The sequence below is a fragment of the Nicotiana sylvestris genome, chromosome 3 (assembly GCF_000393655.2).
Source record: "Nicotiana sylvestris chromosome 3, ASM39365v2, whole genome shotgun sequence".
Taxonomy (NCBI): domain Eukaryota; kingdom Viridiplantae; phylum Streptophyta; class Magnoliopsida; order Solanales; family Solanaceae; genus Nicotiana; species Nicotiana sylvestris.
In genome coordinates, this window is record NC_091059.1 from 150,436,240 (window position 1) to 150,452,443 (window position 16,204).

The 16,204-nt window shown below is 36.8% G+C and overlaps 1 protein-coding gene across 2 annotated transcripts; it reads right to left on the reverse strand.

Moving 5' to 3' along the window:
• Positions 1–5,951: 5,951 nt before the first annotated feature.
• On the reverse strand, positions 5,952–8,965 carry LOC104238960 (growth-regulating factor 7-like). Of its 2 annotated transcripts, none has more exons than XM_009793485.2 (4): positions 8,235–8,965; positions 7,779–7,943; positions 7,266–7,674; positions 5,952–6,992 (listed from the first exon to the last, which is right to left on the reverse strand). In XM_009793485.2, exons 1-4 carry the CDS (start codon positions 8,614–8,616, stop codon positions 6,263–6,265), a joined length of 1,686 nt encoding a protein of 561 aa, XP_009791787.1. In that variant the 5' UTR covers positions 8,617–8,965; the 3' UTR covers positions 5,952–6,262. The 2 variants fall into 2 exon arrangements, with proteins under 2 accessions (XP_009791787.1, XP_009791786.1); XM_009793484.2 differs by having other exon boundaries at positions 5,953–6,995; positions 8,235–8,964.
• Between the last annotated feature and the right edge of the window lie 7,239 nt (positions 8,966–16,204).

Sequence of the window (16,204 nt, forward strand, 5' to 3'; positions counted from 1 at the left end):
GGGATAGACTCAATAACTTTTTGGAACGGTCTCTTTGGATCTTAACTCCAAGGATATAGTCTGTCTCGCCCATATCTTTCATGTCAAATGACTTTGAAAGCCATGACTTGATTGTTTTCAAATACTCCAAATTATTTTCGGCCAATAAAATATAGTCCACGTAAAGAGAAAGAGTTACAAATATCTTATTGGACTTCTTCACATAAATGCAATGGTCTTCATCGATCATGATGAAATCATATGAGATCACTTCCTTGTGAAATCTCAAATACCATTGCCTTGAAGATTGCTTTAGGCCATAAATAAATCTTTTCAATGTACAGACCTTCTTTTCTTGGCCTTTAACGATGAAGCCTACAGGTTGTTCCATTCTCCATTGAGAAAAGTTGTCTTCACTTCCATTTGATGCAATTCCAAATCCAAACGTGCAACAATAGCCAAAAGTAAGCTAATTGAGGTAAACTTCACAACTGGTGAAAATGTTTCCTCATAATCTATTCCAGCATCTTGAGTAAAGCCTTTTGCCACCAATCGTGCCTTGTATCTTTCTATTGACCCATCCGCTTTGCGTTTAACTTTGAGAACCCATTTGTTCCCAATGGCTCTACGCGCAGGCGGAAGATCAACTAGATCCCAGACTTTGTTGGTTTTCATGGGCTCTAATTCTTCTTTCATTGCTTTCATCTACTCATCTTTTCTAGGACTCGATAAAGCCTCAGTCATAAACTTTGGATCATCTATTTCTGTGGGAGATACCAAGAAAATATAATCTTCAATGACATAAGTACGTTTTGGTATATTTTTTCTGGCACTCTTTCGTAGTTGAAATTCAGGTTCGTCAGAAGGATTTTGGGATTGAGAGTTCCCACTCGCACTCGGATCAAGAATAAGATCTTGATCAATTCGATTATTAATTATGTTAGAAGACATTTGCTGACTGTCTGAGTTCAACATTTCATAAAAAGGCTCCCCATTCTTTACCTCACCCTTCTTTGGAAAATCATTTTCCAAAAAATGTGACATCTCGCGATTCAATCTCTGTAACACTTCCATCCTCTAATTCACCAATGAACACATACCCTTTGGAGTATTCTGAATATCTTATAAAGATACATTTCTTGCCTTTGGGACCTAATTTACCAACCTTGCTAAAAGAATCTTTTACGTATGCAGCAAAACCCCAAGGTCGTAAATCTTTTAAGTTTGGTTTATGGCCAGTCCATAGCTCATAAGGAGTGGAAGAAACTGATTTAGAAGGCACTTTGTTCAATATGTAAGTTGCAGTCAATAACGCATCTCCCCAAAAGGAGATAGGTAAATTTGTCTGCGCCATCATGGACCTTATCATGTCCTGTAGTGTTCTATTCCTTCTCTCTTCTATACCATTTTGTTGAGGTGTGTATGGAATAGTTAACTGTTTGGTGATTCCCTTTTCATTGCACAATCCTTCAAATTCTTTTGAAAGATATTCACGCCCTTTATTGGTTCTTAAGGTCTTAATCCTTTTGTCTAATTGATTCTCAACTTCATTCACATATTTCTTAAAGCATTCAAGTGCTTCAAATTTATGAGAGATCAGATAGACATAACCAAAGCGTGTGAAATCATCAATGAACGTAATGAAATATAAAGCACCAGACCTAGCCCTCACATTCATTGGACCACAGATATCAGAGTGGATTAATTGCAATGGAAAATCAACTCTCTTATCCTTTCCAAATGGTTTACGTGTAATCTTTCTGGCAAGACAATTTTTACAAGTTGGCTTTCAATTTTAGAGAAAGGACCTAGATGTCCTTCCTTAGCCAATCTACTCATTCGATCCTGCCCTATATGACCTAATCTTGCATGCCATGTAATAACATCAACATCATTGTTGCTAGAATAACATGCCATAACACAACGGTCAACATAATAGTTATACGTATAAGGATTACAATCTAACACAATGAAATCATCATAACGATGTCCAAAACCATAAAAAGCATTGTCTTGAGTAATTCTAAGACCACTGTGACTAACGTTCAAATTGAAATCTAAATCTAAGAAGAACAGACACAGATACTAAGTTTCGTCGAATCTCTGGAACATATAGGACGTCATGCAATATCAAAGATCGGCCACCAAACATGTTCATTCTACAAGTGCTTATCCCTTTGACTTCAAGCTTTGTATTGTTTCCCATATATACATGCTTTGATCCAAGTGGAACTCGATGAAACTCTATAAACGCTTCTCTATCATGGCTCACATGGTCGGTGGCCCCTAAGTCTACAATCCACACAGGATAAGATTCAGTTAGCAATGCTAGAAACATATATAGCACTAAGAGATGCACTTTGAAATGCTACCTTTTTTGGCTCAATGCACTCACGAGCAAAATGCCCTTGGACTTGGCAATTGTAACACTTCATCTTGAATCTTGTCTTTCTTCTTGAAGAACCGTTTTCCTCTTGAAATTTGGCTTGTTTCTTTTCTTGGAGGGTCCTTATCCGGTCTCCTTACCCTTTTCGTCATTTTTCCATTTTCTCTTGTGCTTGAAGCTTAATCTCTTTGTACCACTTGATTCTGCCACAAAGGCATTAGGTACAGCTTTAGCAACACCAAGCCGCTCGTCTTCAAGCTCCACATAACGGGCAACATCAGCAAAAGTTTTGATGCTATCATTGTGGGTCAAGTTAACCTTCAAATGTTCCCAATTATTGGGAAAAGACCGGACTATTGCCTGAACCTGCTGCTCATCAGAGAGAACATAGCCAACACTTTTGAGTTGAGCAATCATATTTGACATCACCCTTAGATGTTGCTTGACACCGTGATCATAACGCTTTTTGTACGTGTCAAACTTGATTGTCAGCTGTCGAAGGCGAGTCACAGTCGTACCCCCATATGCCTCTCTTAAATGTGCCCGCATGGCTTGAGCAGTAGGATATTGCTCACATTCGTGGATGAGATCATCAACAACTGAACTTACAATAATTCCACGTGTAGTGGAATCTTTCTTTTTTCAAACATTGTAAGTTTCTAGATCCCTCCTGTGTTGGGCAGTGTTACCCTCCTCTGGGTGACTCATAACATGGTTAATACTTTCAAGAGCATCTTGCTCTTCGAGTACATACCGCATCTTACGACTCCAGATATCGTAATTTTCACCGTTCAGTTTGTCACCCTTGTTCAAGTCAGCAATGATACTTTTTGATGTCATGACTGTTAATAGAGACAATATTACAAGTTTAACTCATCAATATATACTTCAGTTAATTTATGCATGTGACTACACACTCAAGTAAATTAATTATAATATTAATTCTACATTTAGTATAGAATTGAACGGTCACTACGTTTCCATTCATTATCTATATCTAAATATTTTTAATTAATATTAGAATCACTTCTTAGAGTGTACTTTATTTTAAGTCTCAATCCATTACAAAAAATATAACAAACAATGTATGTAACTGGTGAGACAAATAACATAATATAAATTTCATTAAGATAAAACACATAATAGCAATTTACATGTTTGCTAGGACATCCATATACCAATCGAACACTAACTCTTGCCCATATACGCTAAAAGGTGCACTAGGACAAACATCATAATAAATCTCAGTTAAATTTCACCCCAAGGCTCTCGAAGAAAGTCCGCTAAAATAGCTAATGTTTCTCAATCAGTAATTTCTGCGTAATTAGCCAATTCAACTTTTTTTTATCTTAAAAAGGTGTACATGTTCAGGAACGGAAACATCAAGGCCCATTTTAAATTCCTTAAACTCCCTAAATTTCTTTTCTATTTCCCTTCGTTCAGCCCTTTGATCCCTTAACTCATTTTGTCTCACCCTTGGGACATTCCTGATGAGTTCAAGCTCCGAGTCTGAATCATTATAGAAAAAAGTCCTGCGACGACGTACCCTTCTACGTTGTCCCCTTCCTTGACTTCGAGAACTCCCACTTGGAGTAATTCGAATTTATCCATGTTCAGCCATATCTGAAATTGGACCAAGAAAACAGTAAGAATGACTACAATCACTCAATGTGACAACATATGTCACAATAACTCGTAGAAGTATATCAATATAAGGGATAAGGGCTAAACTAATTTTCTATATTAAGTAGATAAAAAAAATCACGTTTCCAGTTTCAACAAGTGAAGGCATATTATGAGAACAGAATGCTTATGACCCAGAAACACAAATTTCACATGCCTAATTCAAAGTCAGAAAAGTCCCACAATTCACTAAGTTGGGTGATTTTTTTTTTTTTTTTTGCAAGAATCAGTAAACTTCAACTTGCATTCCCAACAGGTTTTGCCAATGTCAAAATTCATGTTGCATTAGCAATCTAACAAAGTTGGATCAGTCGTTCGCCACGAGAACCAAGACTTAATTTTCTCAACCAAATCCAATAGTGAATTATTAGGTACTACCATATGTTGGTAGTAACCCCACAATCAGAATAATCATCACTTCTGCCTCAATTTGATCAAAGTTTATAACTTTTCTCCTAAAAGTAAGTTACTTTATTTAGAATTCTTTATAAGAATTCTTTCTTATAAAAAGTTTACTTTCTTATAAAGAATTCTTTATAAGATTCATTCAGTTGTGAACTCACCACCAGTTGTCAAGAATTCTCAACTTTGTTGTTTAGATGGCGAGTACACATCATACTAATAGTATTTGTTTTGCTTTGGCTTAATACTAAATACATGAAGAGTAACAATTGAATTACCATTAAATAACAGTACTAGATGGTAGAAAAAATTAACGCCATTTTAGTACTCTTTTTTCAATTTTCTGAACCAAGCTTTTTCAACAGAGTTTTCTATTATTCCATGTTTAGAGAAACAAGAAACAACGCTGGCTATGATGTCATTGTAAGATTAATAATTGCGGGGCGAGAATAACATTTGTGTACTTGTCAACGCAGCGGAAGAATTGTTGAACTAACCACCAAAAGAATTGCCCCAAGTCGAGCTTTGAATCTCTTGGAAAACAAAGTTTAGTTTCACAAACTAAATGTCTTTGTTCTTGTGTGTTTTTGCGAAAGAAGAATAGAAATCTTCACTGTTATGGAAGAAGAAAATAGATGGAAAAGGAAGAGCAAGAACCCATTTTCTGTTAGTTCATTCCACTTTCAATAGGAAGACCAAATGAATTATTATAGAGAAAGAATTAACTGCTCTGCTCAACTACACCCAAGCGTGTAGTAACTTCTCCAAAGAAGTTACTTTGTTCTCAAACTCTATCTCTTCCCAAATGGGTTGGGTCAGCCCATATAGAGCTACCCGGTATCCGAATTTTAATACCCAACATATCCCAGCATTCGCCAAAATTCACAATAACTACTCAAAAACCACTAGATTTCTTGACTGCGTCATGCGATATTATCTTTGTCTTCCAAAAATCCGGGTTAATTGAATGAACACAGAACAAAAGGAACTGAAATAAAAAAAAAACATGGAAATTGAATACACGCTAAAAGCTGCTGGATGTGAAATCACTCTCCAATATCTCCAAAGGAGTAGATGAATCATGAAACTCGTCCACACTTTATCCCATCCGAACAGAGTCAAAGATCTTATACAGGTCATCAAATTTCAAAAAGCAATATTTAAGTATATCGCTGTATCTATCAAGTCAAACTGAGAATATTTTTCGCAGCCAAAAGAAGGGTCACAGTCCAAAACACTAGCCAGCTCAAGAAAACATAGACATCAGGACTATGTTGCTCGGACTCTTCAAAAATGTTGTTTGGGGTGTGTCGGATCCTCCAAACTTAATGTATTTTTGAAAGATTCGACACAAGTGCGGCAGTACTTTTTGAGAGTCCCAAGTAACATAGACCAAGGCCATTATCCCTGTTCTTTTTTATCCTTCATTTATGTTGTAAACAACTGGTACCATAATAGGATTATTATTTAAGAATCTTCAGTGCACATAACACCACATGTCATTCCCGTGATAAACCCGAACATTCTAATTCGTTTTTGTATGTCAAGACTTAAGACAGACACAGCGCAAACGAGGCAAAAAAACTGTACTCTTTTGACATACAAGTACAATTGCTGAAATTTAAGAAAGCTTTTCAAAACAACTTGTAGTAGGATAGTAGTATAACACTTTTTTGATCTAGTGTTGGAAACTGAGATTTGCCTGAAAATGAACTTTAGACATTCACTTTTGAAACTTCTGGTATCATTGGCTAGAAAGGAACTGTAAAAAGGAAATAGAGAAAAAGGGAAGAGCCATTTTGGCATTCTCTTCTAACTTAGCCACTGGAATGGAACTGTCTCAGATGTGTTAGTTGGAGGTGCAAGAATTGGGCTGTTGCAAACACTGCCATCAGAGTGTGAAAACATTGTCCTCTGAAGAACCCCAGATGGCGACGAAACGGTTGTTGCTGCAGGGCTGATTGAATCACAATTGCTTGTATATGAAGAGGCTGGGTTTTCACCTTGATTAATAGAAGAACTAGGGTGTAAAACTTCAGCCAATGGTCCTCCAGATGCAAAAGGTACCCAAGCGAATTTCTCCCAAGACTTGTTCTGATGCGTGTTATTCATAACATTACTCTCCAATCCCATATCCTCATCAAGCACATTGCCCGCAGCCATAGCCATAGACAGAGTAAGTGATGACGGAGAGATGTTCCCTTCGGATGGCCATAACGAACCCTCCTCCATATTGTCGTTGTTACTATTGTTGTAGATGTTATCATTGGACCATGCATTAATCAAGTCCCTTGGAGCTTCCTTTACAGATTGCTTATCCAAAGAGAGTAATTCAGGATTTATCATGAAATTGAACTCACCATTGTGCCTCATACTCACACCTTCGGTCCTTTCCAAATCTCTACATGCCAGTAAATTCAATGCCTCTTCCCTGTAACTATCCTGCCAGTCTGCCGGGTGAATGTTTGAGTCCATCAAATGTTGCCATTGCTGTGCAGCACCAGCCTTTGCCACCAACTCGCCTTCCATCGTCCAGCCCGAACTTCTTTAATCATCCAAAAAACAAACAAAAACTATAAAAATGCGGGTTTTTCCATTAAAAATTAACTAAATAAAATTAAAGGCGATCAATAATGAAATGGACTTTCAGCCTAACTCAACCTTAAAGCTAGCTATAAAAGAAGTATAGCTAGCCTTAAATCCAACCGATGTGGGACTACTACTAACAGGACTTAACCTCAATCACAGTGGCAGGGCCGAAGACAATGTTACAGCTCGTAACTAAGAATGAAATAGTAGCAACAAAGATAAAAACCTGTGCAGCAGTTCATTGGAGGAGGGATCAGTGAAGATATTTTGCCCCATTTTATCATGAAGAAACAAGGGACCCTCCATATGTTGAAAGGCAGATCTAAGAGGCTGTGTTGAAAGGCTGTTGGTTTGACCAGTAGGTGGTGATTTAGGAACAGCAATGGGAGTAGATTCTAGAGTAACAGGGTGATTTCGAGTCTTCTTATTGTCATTGTTGTTGTTAACAGGGGCATGAACTTCCACATGCTTTCTTGAACGGGGACGGCCTCTATGCATATGTCGCTCACAATACTTCTGATGAGGAGCTACATCTCTTGAGCATCTCCATTTCTTGCCGTCCGTTCTTTTGCACCTACCTGGCTCTAGATCCCTTATATTTCTGCATCTTTGGCCTTGTACTGAACCACCAGCCGCTGCCAAAAAAATCAAGAAAAACCAATACGTATAACTTTAAAAAATAAAAAGGGAAACATAGATAGGATAATAGGGAAAAACAAGGGTTGTTATAGTATGTTACAGGAAGTGTGAGAAGCTCCAGAGGAATTAGTGCAAATTGATAAGAGAAGATCTGGAGGGACAGGTATAGCTGAGACCATATATTTGTAGATCATAGCTTGTTTCTCCAGTTCTTTCCACTGAGACCATGTAAAAGGAAACCCCAGAGCCGCTGCCATTCCTTCTACTGCAGAGTTACAACACAGCAAAAAACATACATTTATTCTCCATTATTCAGACACTTTTCTCCTCTGTTTCTCCACTTACTCACTCTCTGTCTCTGCTCTTTTAAGTAGCAGCAAAAAAACAGTACTAGTAGTATTAAATTCAGATCTTTCTTTTTCAAAAGCGCAGAGAGAGAGAGAGAAGAAAGGGTTGAAAAGGAAACATCAAGAACAAAATAAAGTAACTAGGTTAGGACTAAGGTCAAGGTCCGGGGTGGGGGGTGGGGGACAAAAGAAAAAGAAAAGCTTTTTACCTGGGGATGAGTTGGTAGAAATGTCAAAAGGCTGAAAAATCCTTACAACAGCAGCACCACCAGTAGCTGGAAGAGGAGGAGGAGGAGGAGGAGGAAGAAGAAAACTAGGATCAGAATATACATTATGCTCGTTAGAAGAAGGCATTTTGTTAGCTCCGGTGTGGTTAAGAGTGGGCCCACTATCACCACCACCTCCATTATCATCATCATCAGAGAATGGACGGTGAGGATCTTGATGATGACCCATCATGATCTTGGAAGGGAATGATTCAGTATTCTGCAGTTGGAAATTGTAACAAATAGTAGTAGCAATTTTTCCAACATCTAAGTTTGCCTTGTCTGAAACGTTAAAGCCATTAATAGCACCCTCCTCCATACCCATATACAAAAAACCTACTAAAACTGGAAAAAAATAAGCTCCCTAAAAGTCACTACCTTTCCTTATCAATGACTAGTAAAAAGGAAAACAGAAAAAGAGATATGAGACCAAACCCTGTAAGGAAAAACACTTCAAAAAGACACTTGACTTGACTCTTTCACCATCTTTCTTTGTTTTTAAACTGTTCTAGTTATTGCTTTCAGACAAATGGTTAAAATATGAGTTACTAGTAGAAATTATTTTGGAGATTTTTAAGTTTCTTTTTGCCGCCATAGTTGGCCTTTGGTTTGCTTCCATTCTTCCAACATTCGCACCGTTGGTGTTGTTTTGTAGATACTCTAGAAAAGTAGAAGCAACAAACACAAACGCCTCTTTCTCTCTCTCTCTCTCTCTCTCTCATAATTGCAATATCTATCGTTTTCTGAGAGATAAAGCTTGACCCACCGTACTACACTTTTTCTTTATTATTTTATTCGGCTAATAAAATCCATCACAATCTGGTATGGGCACCCCATTCTTTATCAAACCTTATATCTGATGTGATTGTTCTATTGATTTATTTCATTAGTAACAACAAATTAATTAAAATGTCTCCATTTAAAATATTTTATATTTACACAAGAGATCAATATCTCTAATGTTAAAGTCTGTGAAAACAAAAATATGAAATAAAAATAATTAAAGATTAAGAAAAAGTATAGGAAATTCGGAATACACAAGTTTCTGTTAGGCAAATGTTCCGTTGGGTGCTCGAGAAAATGGTTGAAGTAACTTACGAAAGACAATAATAAAGGCCGTAGCTGCAGTTTAGCAGACCAAGAAAATAATTGGATGTACTTTTATTTCTATTGTATGCTAAACGGGGAAGTCAGGAGTTTTTTTTTTTTTTTTTAAGGATGTTCAAATTTGAAAAAGTGAAAAAAAAAATTCGATAAAGAATGTTCAATATATATTATATATCTTTAAAATCTAATATGTTATCTATATACACAGTATAATTTTTCGATGAAGGGTGATAGTACATTGTGGCTTCGCCCCGGGCTATTGACTATCTTGTGCTTCATCTTAATTCCTTAGATCATTAGTTAGTGTAATAAATAATCATTGCAATAACCGAAGCTGTAGAGATAGAAGTAGTGCAGATTTATAGAACATGGAAATAGGTTCCAATATAATTAAGCGTTGTTGCAACATCTATATCTGTATATTTATATAAAGTTGGGAAAAAAAGAGTGAGGTGACATATCTCTTTGTCCAACTTTACCATTTATCTTTATTCTAACTTTTTTGGCTTTTTTACCTCCTTTTGATATGAACGGATTAGCCCATTTCTATAGGTCATTTATATCTCATTATTGTTATCTTATTATTTCTTTGCCTATTAATGTGATTTTTTGTTCTTCTTTGTAACTTCCCAGGTCATTTATATCTCATTATTTCTTTGCTTATTAATGTGCCTTTTGTTCTTTTATGTAACTTCCCATCTAACCTCTCCTTATTTTATGTTTTGGTTTTCTATTGTAATTACCTACATAAATGTCAAGAAATTTTTCTGGACTTATATAAACGCATATTGCAACACACAAATTACGATATTCAAATCTTGGGGTATAGTTTTGCTTACTCCAAAATTAGAAAAATCTACTTCCATCTCATGGTTTATCAGAAGGTTTTACATCTTTGACAATGATTTTAGGGTGTGTCAAAAAGTAGAGACTATGCGAACGAGGGTATAATGGGAAATAAGGTTGATTCAGTGCCTTTTGAAGACAGTAATTATTTTGGTTGTTGATGCTCCTATTGGTAATGGTGTCCCAAATGTTAGTGTTATGTGTGGATATGTAGAGTTGGGATGTTTCTTTTCGTTGTTGGATATGTATTCTTTAATTTTCATTTTTTATTTCATTTATATTTATATTCCATTTAAGTTTTGAATTATGAGTCAAATTAAGAATTATCCTTTTTTTTCATGGACTATATCCATGTAATTGTTCTCCATGATTGACAATCTTGAATGAATCAACGACAATCGTGCCCCTTAGCAAATTTAAGGTAACGTTCTTTTCTATGAACTCAAATGTTATGTTCAGTTTCTTATTTTTTTAATCTCTTTCTTTTGATTACTTTCCAATTAAGTTACCAAAATTTAAAATGCAAGAAAGTGATCAAGTTGAAATTTCAATGACTGAAAATTGATTCCTTTATAAAGCTAAGGGAATAACGACATTCCTTTATATTTAAGAATAAATATTAGTCACAAGCAATAATTTTACATCATTATTTTTATCAGTTTTTAGCTTTTGTTTTTAGATTAAATATGCTAATTTATATGGGTATTTATATGGGTTGTTAAATATTTAAACTGAAATATTTTTCCGTAAATTTTCAGTCAAAAGCTATTAAAAGTATCATAAAAAGATGATAGAATCATGAACGATGTTTGATTAGTATTTTTTCTTTGTTGAAATATGACACTAATTAGCTATATCATAAAGAGAAGATTGTATAATTATACATAGAGAACTCTCTCTCTTATACTTTCTCTCTCTATATATATAGAGAGAGAGTAAGAAAGCAATCGAAAGAAAAAAAAAAGAATAATACATATAAAGGGTGGTAAGAATTATAACTAACAAGAGAGAAGATTTTTGGAAATCTACGTAACATAAGGAGGAGAAGAAAAGGGTTTAAAGTGAAAAATAATGGAAGAAAAAAATGAAATAAAAAACAGAAATAGTAGAAAGAAATTGTACCGTGAAACTTGAAAGAGGGAGAAGAGCAACAATTTACTGAAAGAATGAGAAAGGAAAGAAAAACAGAGGAGAAAATAAGTAAAATTGAATATGCCTACTGTCACACCTCCTTTTTGCGCGCCCCACCCCGAGGGGTAAGATGCGCGGGTGGAGTTTTTCCAATTTAAGTGACAATATTCGAAATGGGATTATTTATTTAATTCAGAGTCGCCACTTGGGAAAGGTTTGGCTTTTGGTGTCCCAAGTCACCGGTTTATCTTGAATCCCAAATCGAGGAAATTTTCGACTTTTCCAAATGAAGTCTGCGAACCAGAAATTCTAAGTAAGGAATTCTGTTGACCCGAGGGAAGGTGTTAGGCACCCTCGAATCCCGTGGTTCTAGCACGGTCGCTTAAATTGTTATAATGGCTAAATATCTGATTTAACTACATGTTGTGACTTACGTGCTTTTATTAAGTTTAAAACCGCTTTTATTATTATCATTTATTTTTATGGAATTGCAACGTCGTGGAAATGCATCTCGAACCACGTCGCAATCAATGCACCCGTGATCGTCGACACATTCGGACTTCGTTGAGATTCGGATTTGGGTCACATCAATGTGCACCCGAATTTAAGAATATGATTTAATTAAGCCGCGCCTTCAGAGTCTAACGCGTTATTATCTTTGCAGAAGGCCATGAAATTTATTAAATGACCTGTCTTGAATTCTAAATAATTATCATGGTTATTTATTGAGAGCCCCGCAATTTTGCATCTTTATTTGGCGAGGCTCATCTCTATTTTAGAAAAGGATATCCTAAAGTGGCTACATTTTAATACATTTGTCCCTAAAAACTAAAAGAGAAGGAAAATGCTAAATTAACTATATGCTTTTGTCTAATCCGGATTCTTATCAATTTCTGATTGATTATTTACAAAGCGGAGGAATGCCATAACTTATGAAACATACTTTAATTGGACAAAGAAATTACATTCGAGATTGACCCAATATTATACTTGTGTCCAAACGTTTCTTGAATTGAATTTTACTAGACTTATTGGGGCTGAAATAAAGGAATTAACTACTAGGCGTTGTTACTAATGGGATTTGAATATGATATTATGTACTGCCTAACGAGACCCAGCAAAGACTAAAATAAAACAAGTCAACATAGTATAAGTTTGGAGTATCCATACCTTGTATTAACAAATAGCTACAAACTAAAACATGAAGGACCAAGCTCAGAAGTGTATTAGTTAACATACATTTTCGTACTATTGAACTGGGAACTAACAACTACACAGGCCCCTTAATATGCCATGAATATTACAACAAATGATTTTGAACTTCTTCAACCTTTTTCATTTCATGCTTTCAAACTGTTTCAATTACATCAATATGGGCTTGAAATGTGTACCTGAAAATGCTGAATGTGCAAAGGAGAAAAAGAAGAAGATGTTGAAATCAGCAGCAAAAGAAACAGGACTAGCAATAGCAGCAGGACAGGGCAGCAGCAAAACAAAACGAACAGCAGAAAAGGCTCAAGTGCAGAAATGCAACTATGGCCAATAGAAAGAAATAGCCAAACGAGAGCACAACCCAGTGGAATAGAATCAAGAACTCCAAGCAGACCAAACCAATAGTGAACCAATGGAAAACACTTGACTAAATAGACACAGCTGGAACTTCAAACAATCAGAATTGATTTCAGCGAGTTAAACAACTGAAAACCCAAATAACAAATAGGAAGAAACAATTTCTGATTGTAGATTGTATAATTTCTGTATCTCTTTGTATGTCTTTCAAGCTTTCTCTTTCAACACTCCTCACAGTGTGTTCCCCTTTCCTTTATTTTCTGATCTCCTCTCCCCTCTAATTCTGTCTATTTCTATCTCCTAATTCTGTCCCTCCCTATATCCCTGTGTGTATATCCTCCAGAACTTCCACTCTCCTCTATCTATGCTTTTTCTGTGTATCTCTATCAGCTCTCTCTTTCAAAACTCCTCACAGTGTGTGTATTTTTCTTTTTCAGTTCTGATTCTCTCCCCATCTATGCCCTCTCTCCCCTCCTTTTATAAGCCTCAAACTCAACCTTTTAACAGCCTGTTTTCAGAATATCACCATGCCCCTCCCATGTGCATTTCCATTTCAGATTCCCATTAGTTATTTAAGTATTAACCTCCATCAACATTCCCTGGCAGATTTAGCTTTTAAAAGGTTTAATACTTTTTTTTTTAAACTTAAAGCAAGGTATGGGCAGTAGAATCTATCTGACAGCATATGCTGTCAACACATTTTAAATTTAAAAGCCCCTTTTATGAAGGAAACAGGCTGTGCACAATGCACATGCTGTGCACAAGTGCACATGCCATCAACTCAGATTTCAATTAACAGACCAAGCCTTAGGTTTCTGAAATCATATTAACAGCTATAAGTAACTGGACTTGGTTCTTAATTGTTTCAGGCAAATGTTCATCAGAAGCAAATTGATTTAACTTTGTTCGGGTAGCTGAAACTAATTGACGACATATGTCGACTCGACTATATTAGCATTAACATACACAATCGAAGCCAAAAATCAGACATTTAAAGTATGGGACACATGGTTTGAATTATACTGACTAAACAGAAATACCCTCGAGGAGTCAAATAATCAGTACAAATTTGGAATACAACCCAATACATATGTCTTATCAGAATATGAGGGGTTCAAACAAACATAGTGGTTCAAACAAGGTGGACAAACGGAAGTTGGTAAAAATTCAAAACACAAATTGACACAAAACATGAACAGACATCTAATCCCTCACATGGACCAAACAAATAAGGGAAGAAGGCAGACTCACCTCAAATCTTGAAAAATCGGAAACCTTGAACCGGACTTGGACAGACTTTCTTAAGGCTGAACGGACTTTAATCGAAGTGTTTCTCAGATGAGAAACACTTCGATTAAGGTCCCTTGGACCTTAATTTCTTTGGCTCGAACGGGTATGAACTAGTGACGAGGAACTACAAAGTTCCAAAACTCAGATCCGGGATTCATGTTTCCCTGGTTAGATTCGGACCAAACCAAGTATGGTTTGGTCACGAGGGGGGTCTGGGGAGTGTCTGGTGTGAAGCTGGGGTTGGTTGGTGTAAGCCGAGTTTTAACTCGAATCTTCAAATGAAGATTCGAGGACCTAGGGGATGATTCGAACTACATGGTTAGCAGATCCATGTTCAGGATGGCAAGGGGGTTCTAGGGTGTTAAGGGGAAGGTCACCGGCGTTCAGGCCGCCGGGTTTCTGGTGAAAGTGTGCAGGGGCGGCTAGGGTTTGAAGGGGATGGGTTTGGGTGAAGACGACGAGGCCGGGGTATTGGATAGGGGGGGTAGGGTAAGGATTTGGGCTTATATAGTTAGTGGGTGGGTCGATCTCAACCGTTAGATCAATCTAGATCTACGGTTTGGATCTGATGGTCTTAAGTGAAACGGTGTCGTTTCAAATGTTGAGGGTTTGGGTTTGGTCCGGGTGTAAACGGGTCGGGTTTGTTGATGGGTTATGGGGATTGATCTTGGCCGTTGATCACTCTGAGATCAACGGCCCAGATCAGGCACGACTCAAACGACGTCGTTTGGACGTCCTGGGCATCAGGTGACCTGGGCCGGGCAGGCCTGGGTCTTGGGCTGTTTGTTTGGGCCAATTTTGTTAAAATTGGCCCAAGTCCGAAAGGGAAGGTTTATTTATTTATTTTTTTTCTTTTCTTATTTATTTTAAAACAAAGCTAAGCCAAAAAATCAAATTAAAATTAAATACACACTCAAATACAATTATTTGCACACATACTAAAATATTTCAAAACCGGTAAAGTCAAACCAAATAAAATCACGGACGAAAATGCCTATTCACGATTTTCTATTTAACGACCGAATTACGGTTTGAATTACGCAGGACACATATATATTTTTGAATTTTATTTTAATAAAGTAAATAAATAAGAATGGGCCAAAATCACAAATAAATCCACAAGGTGCCGCACAGAAATCCGAAATTGTACAGCGGGGCCAATTATATATTTTTTTATTTCTTTTTGGAGCGATTGTCGTGTGAAGCAAAAATCACGTGCTCACAGCTGCCCCTCTTTGTTCGGAAACACGAAGGGTTTTCGTGCAAAGATCAAGTGAGCGTGTATGAGCGATTTTTGCCTATAGACCACTCCGTATGAAGCATTTTTTGAAAGATCTGACCGAATCTTGCTTCAAAGATTTCCTACATATCCTGGGCTAAACAGGAATCAGGTCAATGTAGTTCGAGAAGTTTTGGTAGCTGGGGCTACCATGGGACTGCAATGCTTGCCGCTACTGCTGCTGCTGTTGTCACTGCTACGTCACTGACCGCCTTATTACAACCAAGCGAAAATTGGAAACTGAACTAACTACTTTTATGCATGTCAACTGCTAGTTACAAGATTCCTATCTATGATTCTTTTACGACTTGATCTTGGGTCTTAGCTGATTCTGCTTGTAGACTCTGATCTGAATCTTGATGCTTGCGAGTTGCGGCGACTTGTTTTTTAATCTCCGGGATACCGAATAAAATGTGACCGGCAGAGGTCAGGACCTTAGTCAAATGTTGGAGTCGATTTGCTTTCCCTTTACTCTGATATCTCGGGATATCTCTTTTTTGTCTTTTTCTTCTTTGATTCCGAACTGGGATTTATCTCGTGGGTCATTTCGATCCATGTGGCTCGAGGTCAGACCTGCGGGAGAAAAGAAACAAACAAACGAAATTTTCTGCCCCAGTTTCACTAGGAAAATTTCGTTACTTATTCACCAGGAAGTTCATAAAATTGATGAAAGAGGATATGCGTGCTCAGT